The sequence below is a fragment of the Pithys albifrons genome, chromosome 3 (genome assembly GCF_047495875.1).
Source record: "Pithys albifrons albifrons isolate INPA30051 chromosome 3, PitAlb_v1, whole genome shotgun sequence".
Lineage (NCBI taxonomy): Eukaryota > Metazoa > Chordata > Aves > Passeriformes > Thamnophilidae > Pithys > Pithys albifrons.
In genome coordinates this window covers 39,155,458-39,171,861 of record NC_092460.1, presented here as the reverse complement: position 1 = coordinate 39,171,861, position 16,404 = coordinate 39,155,458, and the positions used below count along the sequence as shown (strand labels likewise).

Genomic DNA, 16,404 nt, shown 5'->3' with positions numbered 1-16,404 from the left:
TTAAAACTTTTCAGAGTGCTATTAAGCTATTTGTTTTTGGTTTTTTCCTCTTTTTTATGGAAGACAGGGTTGTTTTCTTTTTAGCATTTTCTCATTGTTTTGTTGATCTTCAGCTTTGTAACTGTAGCTCATACAGATGACATGAATGTCATGTTACAGGTGTTACAGGTGTTCTTTTCTGCTGACTCTTATACAAGCATTTTTGGAGGTGAGGTAGATTTCTGTGCATTTTTGTTTTCCACCTCACTTCAAAGCACTACCATCAGCTTGCTTTAGAAGGGCCCGTTTAATGTTCTGAAATCCTTTCATATAGGATCTCAGCCAGACCCAAAGAGCTCTCTTCAGCAGCCTCGGTCCCTCACTAGGTCACTATCACCTCTCACTTTCTCTTTCCTACTAATGAGTTTTACTGTTTGCTTGCTTTGCGTTCCTCTTTCATTCTCTGTCAATAATTAATTTTCCAATTCCCTTTTCCTGTCTTCTGTTCCTGATGAAACACTGCAATCTTTGGCTGTTGGAGTTTCTTACACCAAACTGAAGCTGAGTTATGAGCACTGGGTTGTTTTTTCTCTGCTTCAGGTTCAGCCTTGAAAAGATCATCACACACAAGTGTGTCTCACCACTTCCGCAGAAGTCCAACCCATAATTCCTTCTAGTACTTTAATTCCCATAGGCAGATATTTGAAGCAATTGTAATCATTCATACTCCAGAGGTAAACAGAGTTCTCGGCTTGGCATGGCCAGTAAGCTTTCCTGTTGGAATACAGTGTGATTGCCAACACAGTGGTATGATGGCCATCTTTAGACATCTGTTTTTGAGTCTCTTATGTTTCATGTATTCATAAGTTAACTCCTAACTGGTGAGTGTTTTTTTCCACATGGTGAGTTATGGTAAGTTCAACCTCAAAGAGTTGACACTGCATCCTAGATAGATGGAATATTTTTTTCTGTTGACTTCTGTGCCTTCCTGCTGCTTGTGTGCCTGCACCTGCCACTCTGCCTGGAATTCTGAGTCCTTCTTCACAGTCCTTGAGGTTTGTAAATAGACCAGATCAGTTCTGTTATGTAGTAATAAGTATTTTCTTCCTGCCAGCAAACTTTTGAGGGCAAAGACTCCTACAGCTTTCATGATGAGCTCTCACATGCCCAAGGGCTCAACAGTGCTCTCTGTTGAATGGCCATTTTTGCAAAAAGCCTAAATGTGTTTCCTTACCCTATTGTTTTTACTAGGCTGAATGTCAGCTATCTGTGCTTTATCCAGGCTCAGGGCTGGGCAATTGTGTTAAGCCAGAGCATGCTGACAGAGCAGTTCCCTTAGTTTTTTACTACACTAATCAGTCAGTCTGTATGGTGTGCTTATAGAGTATTTGCACTGCAAATGCACCAAGGCAAGGCCTACTCTTTTGTTCCACTTTCAAAGAGATAATTTCATTTTTCTTCCAGTCCACTGCTATGGTTTGTACTAAGATCAATAATACATATTGTTATACTGGAATCTAAGAACAGGTCTTGCTGTTTCACAAGCAATCATCTTGGTTCATCTTAAGTGAGTAATAAATGTATTTGTCAGAGTTGAACTCTAGTGCTGGAGCTACAAAGTCAAAATCTGTAGTTCAGAGCCACAAAACATTTGAATGATTTTTGAAGCAAATATGAGAGACCATCTATCATTCTTCAAGAACACGCTGAAGCACAAAACAACATGAAAACAATAATGGTAGATGTTAAATGAGTTCATGATAAAACGTATCCTGAAGAACAAGATATTTACACAGAGAGAAAGACAAGGGTAACTTTGTTCAGCTTTTCAATACCTATCTTTTAAAGTTTGGCTCCTGGGTCAAAATCTTCAACCTGTTTTAGACAGTCAAGTACCTGAGAGACAAATTTATATCAATGAAAAGAGTTCTCAAGTGCCAACGAACACACCGTGAAGACACCAGAGAGTGTCAGTCAGGGCTCTCTTGCTCTTGAGTTGAGATGGCCATTTCTGCTTCGGATTCACAATCTAGACAATTTTTTTCCTGTGCCTGGTGCCTGAACTATTTTCTTGTAGTTAATGCCTGAATGACTTCCAAGGCTGAAGAGAGATCACTCTTTTCATTTAGAAAGCCTTGGAATTGAAGAAGCTCTTTTACACAGCAACTACATTGTAATAGACCATTCAACCATGATACAGAAAATCTAAGCCTTTCTTTGCCTGGGCATACTTTTCTATAGCCCTCTAACTTTTCCAACATAGCAAAAACAAGGAAAGAGAGTCAGGAGGAGGTACTGTTACAGAGACAGGAGAAGTAAAGCCAGAGATAACTAGATGGAAGTAGCGCTGATTCTGTTTTGTGTGGAACTCACCTCGTGTTTCCTGACTGCCAAGGGATGTGTATGGGGCTGGTGGGAGCCTGCTCTGTGTGGTAAGACCGAAGCCTGCTTATACTTTCAAGTCACTTCAAGTATCTTACAGTGCTTAGATTTACTTAGAAAACCATGGCCACTTGTTTTTCCTCTGTGAACCAACCACTCAATGACTTCGTGCAGTAAACTGGGTCAGAAGACACAGCAGAGGGAGGGTCAGGGTAACTGAAGTACCAGTGACAGGGAATCAGAATGACAAATGCTTTTCTTGTCAGGAAACCTGGTTTACATATACATGAAACATAGGCTGAATTTCTTTGGGGATCTACCCCAAGGTCACGCAAAAAATTTGCTACAGAAGAGAACCAAACCCTTAAACATCAGTACAGTGCCTAAAGGAAGGCTGCAGTGGTTTTGTGCTTGTTTCAGACAAACCTTCTCTTGATTTATCACAGAGACACTGGATAATACTAGAAAACTAGAGAGTAACACCAAAATGAATCCTCTAAGGAAAGAACCACACAGAGTGAAAAAACACAATGGAAAAATTGAATTCCTTTCAGTCTTATTAGTCTAAAGCATGAAATGGAACAGCATCAGGGGTTATTTAAAATATACATGCAATCTAATATAAAATATAATGTGCCACATTCTTCCCTCTGAGACTCTGGGGAATTGTACTGCACTGCCAGAGAACTGTGAATTGAATAATAGTGGAATTATTCAACAGAGGAATTAGTCTTTTGGAAAGGATTTGCCAACTGCTGCCATTGTTTAGTATTTTCCTTGTCACAGAATACAAGTAAGGATCTATGGAACACAGGAAATATCCTGCAGTATTTCAGCATTAAAAATATCAGTGTTCTAAAGGATCCTGGCACTTCTGAGAGGAATTGATTAGAGCATAATTTTACTTCATCTGAAATCTCATGTGAAGGATGACCTGCTAAATAAAGGTATTTTTTTTCAGATTCATAGCCAAACAAAGCATTTCTTACTCAATGTCATTAGCAATGCTATTCAAAAAAAAAAAAAAAGATTCCTATTTCCGATAGCACTTGTTTAGATTTTATTCCCTGATACTTTTCTGATTTTATGTACCATTTACCTTGTTCCTTGCAACAGTTATGCTGCAACACTACTGAAAAAATACTTGGAGTGTAATTTTTTTTAAATACAGATTTATTATCAACTACTTATCCCTGCTTTAGTCAAATCTGAGTGATTAATGCTAAAGTGTGTTCAGCTGAGCTCTCTTTGGGCAGCAAAAAGGCCATTCCAATAGTCTGTGTGCTTGTTGGCATTGCCTGTGGATCATGAGAAGGTTCAAGCACTAGGCAGCAGAAAAGAGGTGTAAGAGTGTAAATTCTTACAATGACCTTCAGTCTGTTCCATTTTTTATGCCAAAGACCCAGTAAGGAATTTTGTTGAAACTCTCAGGTGAAATGAATTGTCCCTGACAAAACCTGAATGGGGATCAGGCTCTGGAGTACTCTGCCTGCTGTGTACCCCCTGTTAGGGGTGTTTGCTCTGCACAAGTGCACTGTGCACCCCCAGCCAGGAATTTCTTGGGTAGCTGTGCCTAGAGGAGACTAAACTGGGTGCTTTTAAAACAGCAGATATTTTTTAATCCTGGTGCAGACAGGCAGAGTTGAATTTTAGTACATAATAACTAGGTAAGATGAATTGTAATCCACATGGAAGACTTTCACTAAGTGTCCAGCTGTATAAAATTCATCACAATATTGAAACTCCTTCTCCTTTCCCTAGTTTCAAGTTCTGTCATAAATCAGCATTTGTTCCTTAGTGTTTGCTAAACATTGCGCCTTGTCATAAACCTTGGCTCAAGTTTACATTTATGCCAGTAGATTTATATTTGTATAAATTTAATCTCACTACAACTTCAGTTGCTTTTTGTTTGGACAAACAGATTCCAGCCTTTGTGCAGAGGTTTTACCAGAATTAGTCTGAAGCCAAGCTCCAAGAGAATCTTGGGGCCTGGCAGCCCCTTTGAAACAAGGGTTTAAAAAATGCTTTGCACAAAGTCCCAGGAACAGAAACTGTAGTATTTTACTTCTATTTACCATGTTGCTGAGATGGAGCTGAAACCAGAACCCTGGACCCAGCTGTCCCAAACCTCAGAGAAGGTCAGATTCATTAAAAATGTGATATATTCCTCCAAACCAAAATGTGACCACTAATAGCTGTTTTTGACAAAGCTGTTCTCTCAAAAAATGCTGTTTTGTTGGACTTTTGACATTTTGCAAGAATATCTTGATTTCAAGGAAAATTTTAAAGGACATTATTTGAATAATGTGAAAAAGATTTGCTTTGGGGTTTTTTCCCCCAAGTATTTACATTTCATTATTTCATGATCTGTTACATTAGTATTTTATAACTTTTATACCTTGATAGAGTTACAGTGACATTCTGGCATTATCAAATTACGTAGCTTACGTAAAATTTTGACCTTACCACTGCTGTAATAAAGGGAAAACACACATACATATCTCAGAAAAATGAGATAAAGATGATTTCAACACAGGCCTGCAATTCAATTTATTTATGGGGAGCACAACACAGGCAGAGAACTTCAGTGACTGCATGCTGATGTCATGTGGGATTGTGCTGCATGTGTGATTAAATTCACTTACTGATGTTCAAAGGAGGACTGAGGTAGGTTCTGACCTCACCTGGGAAACTGCAGGCTTCAGTCTCATTTCAAGGCAATATGTTTGGCTGTAGCTGTAGCAGAGAAGTGCTTTGTTAGGTCCAGTCTCTTTCCACACCTGGGACAGGCTGGATCTGTGCCAGGAACAATCATTCCCTCAAAACTTCTGCATCATGATGGCAACATTAGGGAGTGTTGGGCTGCCACATCTGGTCCTCAAAGGATATCTCTCACTTCTCTCCTGATACCTCCTTGGGAAAGAGAAGACACAGACAGGAGACCAGCTGTCCTCTCTTGCCTGGTCTGCAGTTCCAAGAGGGATGTGTCCCTCTCTAATCCCACCAGTTTAACCACTGTAGACAGAACAAGAGGAAGGACAAACTATCAAACACAGCCACCACTGGGACACAGCAACTACCACCACTGCCCCCCACAGCTGTTCAAAGAGCATCAGTATCTAAGCTCCAGCCTCACCCAGGACATTAGGGCTGAGAGGGACTTCATGATAGTCAGCAGACAAGCACAGGACAGTAAAGGGTGGGCAACGGATGACCCACAAACCAAAGCCCATGCACTGATGCACTGCTCTGACTACGGAACCAAAGATGTGACATTTTCAGTCTTTTTCGGGAATGCTTTCCTATATTAAGGCAGACAGAATTGGGATTGTTCAATCTGGAGAAGAGAAGGCTTCAAAGTGATCTAATTGTGGCCTTCCAGTGCCTTGAAGGGAGCCCACAAGGAAGATGGAAAGAGACTATTTCCAAGGGCCTGGAGTGACAGGACAAGGGGCAATGGCTTCAAACTGACAGAGAGTAGGTTTAGATTGGAATATTAGGAAGAAATTCTTCCTTGTGAGGGAGGTGAGGCCTTGGCACAGGTTGCCCAGAGAAGCTGTGGCTGCCCCATCCCTGGAAGTGTCCAAGGCCAGGTTGGATGGGGCTCTGAGCAACCTGGGTTAGTGGAAGGTGTCCCTTCCCATGGCACAAGGTTGGAACAAGATGATCATTAAGGTTCCTTTCAACACAAACCATTTATGTTTCTATGATTCTATAGATCCTTTCTGGTCTTTACATATTCTGAGTAGTAGAACCATATATTTCATACAAGCTGAATATAGTTCCCAATATCAAGATATATCTGTTACTCTATACAGAAAAAGTGTCTGATTTTGTTTATATTTGGCAAAAAAAGAGTTAATGCCTGATGGTGAATCCTTTGTGCTAGGAAGCTCTTGGATTGTGCCATTCTCACTGCCAGCCCAGGTGGGAAACTCCAGGTACTGTTTCTAAGAAGAATCATTAAAAATACCATTTTTTTTCCTCAGTGGCAGGTTCATTTATATCTCTTTTACTGAAAGGTCTGCAAAACCCCCATTTTCTCACGGAAAACAGGCAACTGCCTTTTTGTTTTCCAGGAAGAAATTTGAGCAGATGGATGAAAAGAATTACTAAATAACACAAAGCGTGGTCTGATACTGGCCAGAAACTCCTTACTCGCAGTAAAAGTCCTTTGATCCCTCTTTGCCGAGCACATGGAACAGTCGGACACTGGTTTGCAGGTAAGACTCAGATATTGCCTTCTTGCAAAATGTTTCTTGATTAAAATTTCAGCATGAATTTATATATATGCATCTCCCATCGAAAAGTAAAAGTGAAATTATGGGTCAGCAGGCAGAAGACTCTAAAATTTAATGGACAGAACTCTTCAGTTTTTAAAGGAAATTGCCTAAAGCAGCCATATATTTTTTTATTTAATTCAATCTCTTTATATTTCATTAAATAGAAATTTTCCCTGCAGCTATTCTTGCTCTTAAAATTTATTCAGAAACAGAGAAGGAATGGGGAATAACAAGTAATAGAAAGGAAAAAAAGGCTGCTTGGTTCAAGTACAGAGCAGGACAGAACAAAAACATCAAGGCATTAAGAGTAGCAATGTGTCTATTGGTAAACTATGGAAAGATAAAAGAGAGATTTTTAAATACACATTGAAGACACATAGATCTGTACACAATAGGGTTGGTTGCCCTAGATTATTTTTGCAAATACATAAATATTGTGCACAGTGAATACTCTCCCTTATTGTGTTTGGTGGCTGCCTCAATGGAAGTAACAGGTAGTTGGGAATTTTTTACTTTATTCAACTATGATGCCAGAGAAAGACTTACTGAATGCTCTGACAGATGCTTATGTGCTCAGACATGAATGTTCACATCCAGTCTTGCACCTTATCCTAATGTCTGGACAAAGCCACACTAAAATCACAGAACTGGTGTGGTATTCCAGGTCCAGCAACTGATATAAGATACAGCACCAGTCCTTTAGTTTTAAATTTCTTCTTCCAAACAGGAAGAAGTAAACATACTTATCTACACATGCACTGTGCAAGGCATCAAACACACAAAACCAAAGGAACTGAGACAGCATAACCTTTAAGTAAAAATACTACATATATATAAAAAAAATATACCATTAAAGCTACCTATTAAATCTAATTTTTTGTTTATGCAAATAAATGTATTTTTAAATGGACTAATGGCATATTCAGCTTTATCCAATATATGTACTTATTTTGTATCAGTTTAATCTCCATGTTAAATGCTTCCCCCAGTTATTCAGTCTCCTAGATTTCTCTTCTTGAAGATACAGAACAAGTGGAAGTGACAAAAGCAATCAGGAATCAACATTTTTGCATCCAAGTCTTATGGAGCAAAATAGATCTAAAATTCCTGCTAAATGGAGGACATGATGCCAAAATACAGACATATCTCTCAGAATTCTGAGTTTGTCCAATATCAAGTGACACCTTGGAATATTTGTAAAGCTGAAACAAACATTTTAGAAAAAAATACACTGTCAATAGTGCTTGTAGCAATGGTAGAGAAATGTCTAAAAACTTCCCTGTGCAGTCCATTGAATGCAAACCAACAGGTCTATTAAAATGCATTTAAGGTTTTAAGGTGTGATTTTCAGAGATGAAAATGAAAATAAAGCACATCAAACTACCAAAACTAAATTAAAGAACACATGTACTGAGAGCTGGTTTTCAGGACAGAGGCTTAAAGAATTACCTACTTGCCCTCTTTTTTACAATTTAATTATTGTATTCCACACAACAGACATTTATTTGGAATCCTCCTAATTATAGTTCCAATTAATAAAATAACGCCTTGGCCTTGCTATTGGATCAACAGGAGTTAACCTGCTCTGGGCTTTATTACCTTCCAGGGCTCTGTAAGGACCAGAATTGTTTACGTGTGGGTTCACTGGGGGCCTTGTTGCAAAGCAAACATTAGTTATAATGACTAAAGAATTAAAATGAGTTTGAGGTTTCCCCCACTCCATGTAACTGATCTATACTTTATGTAGACGTAAGGAAATTCCTAGATTCTAATCTTGAAGGATAAAAAGTCAGTGAAAACTATTTTTATATATTCAACACAATTTTTTATTGCAGACAACTATATTTCTACCTAATTCTCTCAAGCTCACTATATAGTCCACTGCGTTTAAATCAATTCATGTATTGTAATAATTTAAGGTGTTTCTGTATGAAAGGCATACAGACATGGGAATCAGGGATCAGACTTGGTCCTATTAAGAAACAAAACACGTGGGAGCTTCATGTTTCAGACCAGGTGCTTGAAAAATCACTTCCCTGTATGTCAACTATTTAGATTTTGACAGGCCTTTTCCAAGCTTAAACATAAGCAGGAAACCCCATATGGACTGAACAATATTCTTAAACTTATTAGGGGCAGGACGTGATTACCTGTCTGGTCTGGAGATCATAGATTCATAGAATATCCTGAGCTGGAAGGGACCCACAAGGATCATCAAATCAACTCCTGGCTCTGCACAGCACCCAACAATCCCACCCCAACAATCCCACCATGTCCCTGAGAGTGTTTTCCAAACACTGCTTGAGCTCTGTCAGCCTTGGTGGTGTGCCCACTGCTCTGACGAGCCTGTTCAGTGCCCAACCACCCTCTGGGGGATGAACCTTTTCCCCACATCCAACCTAACCCTGCCCCGACACAGCTCCAGCTGTTCCCTCGGGTCTGTCCCTGGTCCCCCCAGAGCTGAGATCAATGCCTGCCCCTCCTGAGGAAGCTGCAGATGCTGTGAGGTCTCTCCTCAGTCTACTCCAGGCTGAACAAGCTTAGTGACTTCAGCTGCTCCTCCTATGGCTTCCCCTCCAGGCCCTGTTCGTTGCTGTCCTCTGGATGCTCTCTACTTGAATGTAGGTCAGAGCCTTCTCCAGTCATATTCATCTAGTCCAAGATCTTTGTAAACAAAATCACATTGTTCTTGCAATCAAAACAGAGCAGGGAAAGGGAACAGATTTCTACCTCTGGCTGGCAGACTGAATTAGACAGTTCAGTTTGTTAAGAAAGAAGGCAAGTGTATTTGCAGCCACCAGATAATTCAAAAACTGTTCAGAAACTAAACTGAGCTGCTGCTCCTGTGTTGAGAGTAATAGTGGGCTTGAACAAAGTGAGGTGAAACAATATGCTGAGATTACCATTTTTCACCAAATGTTAAGGTTGTCTGCCTGGTTTGGTTTCAAAAGGACAAGAGATACACACTGAGGACCAAAGAAACAGGTTCTCTGAGTGACTCAAAACAACCTGTGCCTTTGTCTCTCAAAAACTGTCTGCAAATAATTACAACAATGATTAACTATTATAATCATATGTAGCTCATAAAATGGCTGTTTTCTTTCAGCAACTGTCCAAGCAGCACCATGGGAACTGCTTGGAAAAAAACATCCCCTGGCTCACATCCCTGGCAGAATTGGCATTATGCTCACCAGTCCAGAGATTGTCTCTTCCAATGCTGGTCCAGCCTTTAGTGCATCCATGGAGAAGAGTGCACACTGACTGAGCCCATTACACCAAAGCAATGGTTCTGCTGGTGGCAATAGAAGTGCTGTTGGTTCTGGGTTTGGCTGTGGAGTCCGACTCGCTGTGCTCACCCACTGCCTTTTACAAGAACTGCTGGATCCGACGCTTCCCAGGCCTTCTGATTGACCTGCAGGAGTCGCAGAGGAGGGGAGCCCAGGTGCTGAAGGTTTATGCAGAAGTCTCACCCCAGCAATGCAGCAGAACCTGCTGCCTTCTGAGGAACGGTGAGTGTTTATTGTCAAGATCATGGCACACATTAACATTTACATCACAACATATGAGAAGCACATTTTGGCTGAAGTTTATGTAAATATTCCTTTATTTGCAGAAGAAATGGAGGGGGAGGATCTATGCGTTATTTTGAGGCAGGAAAGCAGAGGCACATTGTAACTGTTCTCCCATCTTCAGTCCTAGAGAAAAGAAATTGATAATCTGCGTTTTCTTAGAAGACTACATTAGAAAAATGTGAAACCTTAGGGTCTGCTTTGAAATTTGAGGCCTCTGTTACAGAGCTTGCAGAAAATGCCAACATTAAAAGAATAACTCTGCACTATTCCACATTGTCTACTCCTGTAGAAAACAACCAGTGACAGTGATTCCTAAAGCCCTATTCTTCATGGAGTACAGCATCAGACTAAGACATGGTAAGAGGAAGATTTGTCCTCTGAAGTACAAGAATATTCATTTCCTTGGAGAAAGCATTCTCTTATTCTATGTTCACACCATGTTTGTGGTGCAAACCAAGTATAACATTAATATGAACAATAAAGTTATAGGAATAAATAATATCAGTTATTCAGCAGGCAACACCTTTTCCCTAGCCTTGTAAACCCAGAATAAAAATAAGAAAAATCATTGTTTATCTTAAGCCCTGTACTTTGTCTGTATCACACTGCACTAGTACACTACAGGAGTATATTTTAGAAGAATATATGAAGTGCATGTCTGTGGTGCCTAAATTTTCAAAACTCACAAGACTTGAGATAGTTTTGGGTATGGAGGACAAAAGTGAGGAACCAGTTACTAAAAAAAGTTAACACATATTTTGATGAAATTTTGAATTATGAGCAAAAATGTGACCTTGACAACCTGACAGTGACATAAGTAATGTAACTGCCAGCAGCATTCCTGGAAAGAGTCAAATTCTTTCTTAAATAATGCAAGGAAATAAAAATTTCATACATTCCAGCAATGTTCCTCCTATTTGGACAATAAACTTTTTCTCATAGAACAAGGGACTGGATACTTTACTGAGATAATTAATGGTAACTTGGAATCTCCTTTTTATATTCTTACATAGTCAAGCAAAAATTTTTTGCAGTCTTAACAAAAATAGAAACATTAGAGGACATTTCAAAGATGCACTTTAAATCAGTTATTATTTAATCAGAGACACATTTAGAACTCAGATGGCTATTTTAGTCCAGATGTAAAATAAAAATGTAAGTAGTTCTGCTTTTTTGACAGTATGCTCAATGAGTTTGCATGATAATGAGAACCACAGTGTCTGGTTCTCTCTTCCCATAGGATCAGGGCAGAGCTGCCCAGTATCAATGATGTTCTGATGTTAAATAATATAAAAACATGCAGAATGCAATGGTTATTCTGCTGAGAAGCTCAACTTTATTCTTTATGGATTATAGTTTCCTGCAATCTAGCAGTGTTCTACCATGGAGTCATTCATGAGAATATGAACTGCCTGCACATATCTTGCCCAGCACTGGAAAGCTGCATCCTAAAGGCTGGAATCAATGTCATTTTGTACAACATCACAACAGGTAATTAAGCACTTCTTTTACAAAGGCCAAAAACATAGCAACTATAGAAATGTTAAAATTATACCAGGTCAGCTTCTGAGGTAACCTGCAATTCTAAAAAAGTTTAAGACTGTTTTCCTTTTTCATTATGTACCTATTTCTGTAAATACTTCCCCCCTTTTTCCACTCAGTGAGAAAGAACCTTGAAGTTACACCCTGCTCTCAAAATTCATGCTCTGAGTACCTAATCAATACTGTTTGCCCAATACTTGGGCAAAGTACCCTACCAAGTCTGAGAGACTGAGAAGGGAGGTTGCCACTGCTCCATGTCCCCCTATTCTCGTTAGGCACTTGCACAAAGAGCACACAGGTTACACAGCCAAACGTACAAAGGAGACACATGAACATAGATAGCACCAAAGGACTAATCTTGCTTTTTCTAGTTCACAAGATGGAGATCTATTAGTGAAAATATATGTATATACACATACATACAATGCAAACCTACCCAGCAGCTGGGCTGTGATGCTCAGTCTGACCAGTCTGGATCCCAGTTTCCCCAGTTGCTGTCACCTGGATGCTTGAGCCCCCTCACCAGGGACGCAGCTTCCCTCCAGTTGCTGGAGCCGACTTTCCTACACACACATACAGAGCTGTCTGGGATTTCCCTACCCTCAGTGACCTAGATCCCACCCTTTCCTCACCTTTGGTTCCTTCCCCAAGCACCCCATAATTAGTCCCATGAAATCCCAAAATGCACTTCCCTTGCATCCCATGAAATGCCCCACAGCCTCCAGTCCAAGAGGTGCTGATGGGTATTATTTGGGCTCCCTGACCTGCCATTGTCTCCGTGTACTCTTTTCATGGATGTGCAGACAAGCTCTTATCACACAAAACTAACATTATTATGATTTAATAGGGATTGATCCAGATCTTCTTATTTTTGAAAAACTGACATCCAAAGAGCCAGATATTAATTCCTCACTGAGTGAGTACAAAAGGCCAAACAGCACAAAGACCACTGAGTGGGAAAGATGCCAACACCACAATGTCAAATCAGGTTCTGCTCTACTCCAAGCTCCAGCTTCTACCACGAGCCATGGCTTAACAGCAAACACTTACACCTCCAGCACAAGCCTCACAGTCCAAAAAAATGAAGTTGCTACTTACTCCAGGGCAGAAACTTTTCCAACAGATGATCATTTTTCTAAGAGGACAAGCACAACTTCAGTGAGCACCAGGCCAACCACCAGCTCAGATAAGAAGACTGAGCTCTCAACTTTGGTATCCAAGTCTGCCGAGGGAGTATCCCACATGCCCACTCCTCCTCGTCTGAACAGCAGCAAGCACCATTTAAATGAAACCAAAGGCTACAGTGGTAGGAATTCCACTTCAGATAATGAGGCACCTGCATGGGAAGCTGCAGCTTTGGGTATCTGGTTGATTCCTGTTGTTCTTTGCTCTTCTCTCCTCTGCCTTTGCTGTTGCACTGTTGTGCTCACAACGGGACGCTGCAGCAACAGGAGAGGTCAGTACAAGCCCATAAGGAGAAGAACAATGTCAAGACAATTCATAAAATATACAAATGTCAAAAGCAATTTGTGAAACACTGTCACCATCTTTGCTATGGAACTAATATGTTTTTAAAAATGCATCCCATTTCCTTTACAGAAGCAATGATATTTTTTCATAATATTTCAGTTATAATTTAATTCTTGTCTGATGAAACAAAATTCCCCCATCTCTTTAGGAAAGAAGTACTCACTCATAGCTCCCACGGTGTGCTCAGAGGTGTTTGAGCACATTTGGTTCATAATCTGATGCAGACTAACATCTAACAACCTGTAACACTTTCCCTGACTTAAGAGAGCAGGTTCACTGCAACTGTGGTGATACTGTACATAAAGAATATATATCATCTTATGGTAATCATCATGGACCTGACCCCAAAATGTCAAAGTCTCAGGTGTGACTCATTTAATTAGGAAAGAAAGGCACAGGTGCATCAGAGATCACGAATCTCATAAAATACATTAAATAAACTGATTGACAACATGCTCCATGTCAAGCTGTGGTACTTCTCATCTCACTCACTACTGATCACAAGCATGTTTTGTCCTAGAATTCTCCCACAAAACACTTCAGCCAGCATTGTCACATCAATATGCAATAAAAAGTGCTTTTTAAATTAATTTTTTCTACTCATAATTTTTAAAATCATGTAACCAAAAACATTTTAAAACCAACTTATATCTAAAAAACTACATGGATCAAAAGCAGATTAAAAATCCATGTAGTTATCTTTCTACTTGTCTATTTGCCACTAAATGAATAAACATCCAATCTAATGCAGTAATGCACAAGTGACTTAGGAAACTGTATCTAACAGTTAAGACACCTGAACCTAAACTCAGAAAAATACTTTGTAAAAACGAGGTCTGCACTCTGGGATGCCTCTCTTCAGGCTGAATACAGCCACTAAAACTCTCATTGTGTTCACTTTATGGCTTTGATTCCTCCCAAAGACAAGATGTTCCTTGAGAAATCAAGGCATGTCAAACTGCAAGACCTTGCAGCACTGAATTCCAAATACAATTTCTCCTGAAAATCAGGGAACTAACTGAAATTATTAGTGCTACATAATTGCATGTAGTTTTTAGGATACAGAATTCACATGCAGGCAGAATAGTATAATTTATGTAGAAAATTATTATTAGGTAGAAAATTATTCTCTTTACCTAAAAGTTGTCCCGTAGTTTCAGCTGGGTAATGTGTTTCAATTTTCTTAGCCTAGAGTTTTGCCAACCATTACTGAATATGCTGAATATTAGTTATCTTCATTTACAGAGGCATATATATTTTGTGTTAGAATTAGTTGTTTCATACTTTGGATTTTCTTATTTGAATACAAAATTATTTTTTATTTTTGAAGAGTGCACAAGGCCTCTTTCTCTCTGCTTCACATAATAAGATTTGCAGAACCATTTACCAGTTTGAAGCAGCAAAATGGTACCACAATGCCCTTCACTCATTAATTTATCACACTGAGAATAATGCATTTTTGATTAAACTCACCAAAAATGATGCTTAAATCCATAATGTATATATTTGTGAGCTATTGCTGAACATGAAGCCACAAAAGCATGTATAAGGAACATAGTTCTTACAGGACCAGTAACATTCAAGATATAACACAGAAGTAGCCATGAACATGGGACATCACCTTTCTCTTCTATACCATTATTAATGTTCTCAAATATTATGGTGTTCAACTGGAAAGTGACAGTTCTAACACACTGCAATACCCTCCTTACATGAGACTTGCTCTGATTTCATTATCCCCAAGTCCTCAGTATCCATCCTTCTTCCTGTTCAGGCTGAGCTGCTACTTGGCCTCTGCCAGCTCGTTTAACTCTTCCATGCTCTGAAAGACTCCTCATAACAGCTTGATTCAAGAAAAAAAATAGTCTTAAGAGATGGATACTACTACTAGATTTTTTTTTGTTTAAAAAAAGGGGAAATCAACTCTTTAAAAAAAGTGGAAATTTGCTTTCCTACACCAGGGATGTTGTATACCTACAAATGTAAGGGCTAGCAAAGATAGCCTCTCCCTAGACAGGACACACTCCAACATGCAGAAACAGAAACCTCTGCAAGAATGCATTAGTTTAACAGAAGGAATTCATAGGTAGTATTGTATTTGCTTTCAGATAGGTTTTCACCTCCCTTTAGTCTTAGAAAAAGCACCTTTTATCTGATCATTGATCTAAATTGCATTGTCTGCAGCAAGTTACAGTCAGTCCTGGTGTCCCTGTTTCTTCATCTCCAGATTAGTGACTGTATAGTGCATTTAAAAGCACCTTGATACTCCTTTAATACTCACCCTCAATATAGGGTTCTGTAGTCATATAATGCAACTAGGACCTTGATACTCACCAGAAAAAGAAAACGAGACAAAGTGAAAATTTCTGTGCAAATGCTTTTGGGATAGGATGGAATGACTAAAGTAAGATCATGTTCTGGAGAGTCTTCTTGGTTTGTTGTCATACAGAGAAAAAAGTAGGCAGGAAAAGGGCTATGCAAAGTACAACAGCAGAACTATTTTATTAGAGACTAAGAGAGTCACAAGAAAATACATACATTCATTTTAGGTATGAGGAAAAGCAAGAAGGTGGTTTGTCCTGACAGCACATCCCTTTTTAGGCAACTGTCCCTTTATCCCTTACTTGTGGTTGGAGCAATGCTATGCCTGAAAACAGGGCAAAGGGTCCACTCTTTGGCATGTTTATATGGGAGATAAAAGAAAGGTTAGTCCCCTCAAGAGCACCAGTTAAACTGAGCATCACAAGTATCCATTCACACAGGTGTGTGCAGAGGGATACACACCTTAGTCACTGAGCAGACACTACTGGAAAAATAGTATCCTTAAGTGTTGGATGTGGTTAGGGAACACAATGAATTATTCCCAACACTGTTCTTGGCCAGCAGACATCCCTTTATTGTTGGTAGAGACATTTGACTGTCCTGGTGCTCAGGGGCAGTCATCTTTTATCCTGCCAATATTTTTTCAAACATTATAGAGCGTACTTAAGCAAGGCTTGAACACCTCAAGGAGAGTTGTAGGAGCCTGTGAATTTCAGGTTTTCCATGAATTAGCTGCAATACAATCAAATAAAAACTGTTTCCCTTGCTGTGCTGTTCTTTCTAACAGACATTAT

General features: G+C 39.5%; 1 protein-coding gene across 1 annotated transcript; it reads left to right on the top strand.

The window, feature by feature from the left end:
* The first annotated feature begins 9,927 nt into the window (after window positions 1-9,927).
* On the top strand, window positions 9,928-13,291 carry MANSC4 (MANSC domain containing 4). Its single transcript, XM_071549785.1, has 3 exons — window positions 9,928-10,153; window positions 11,573-11,707; window positions 12,606-13,291. Exons 1-3 carry the CDS (start codon window positions 9,928-9,930, stop codon window positions 13,289-13,291), a joined length of 1,047 nt encoding a protein of 348 aa, XP_071405886.1.
* Window positions 13,292-16,404: the final 3,113 nt, after the last annotated feature.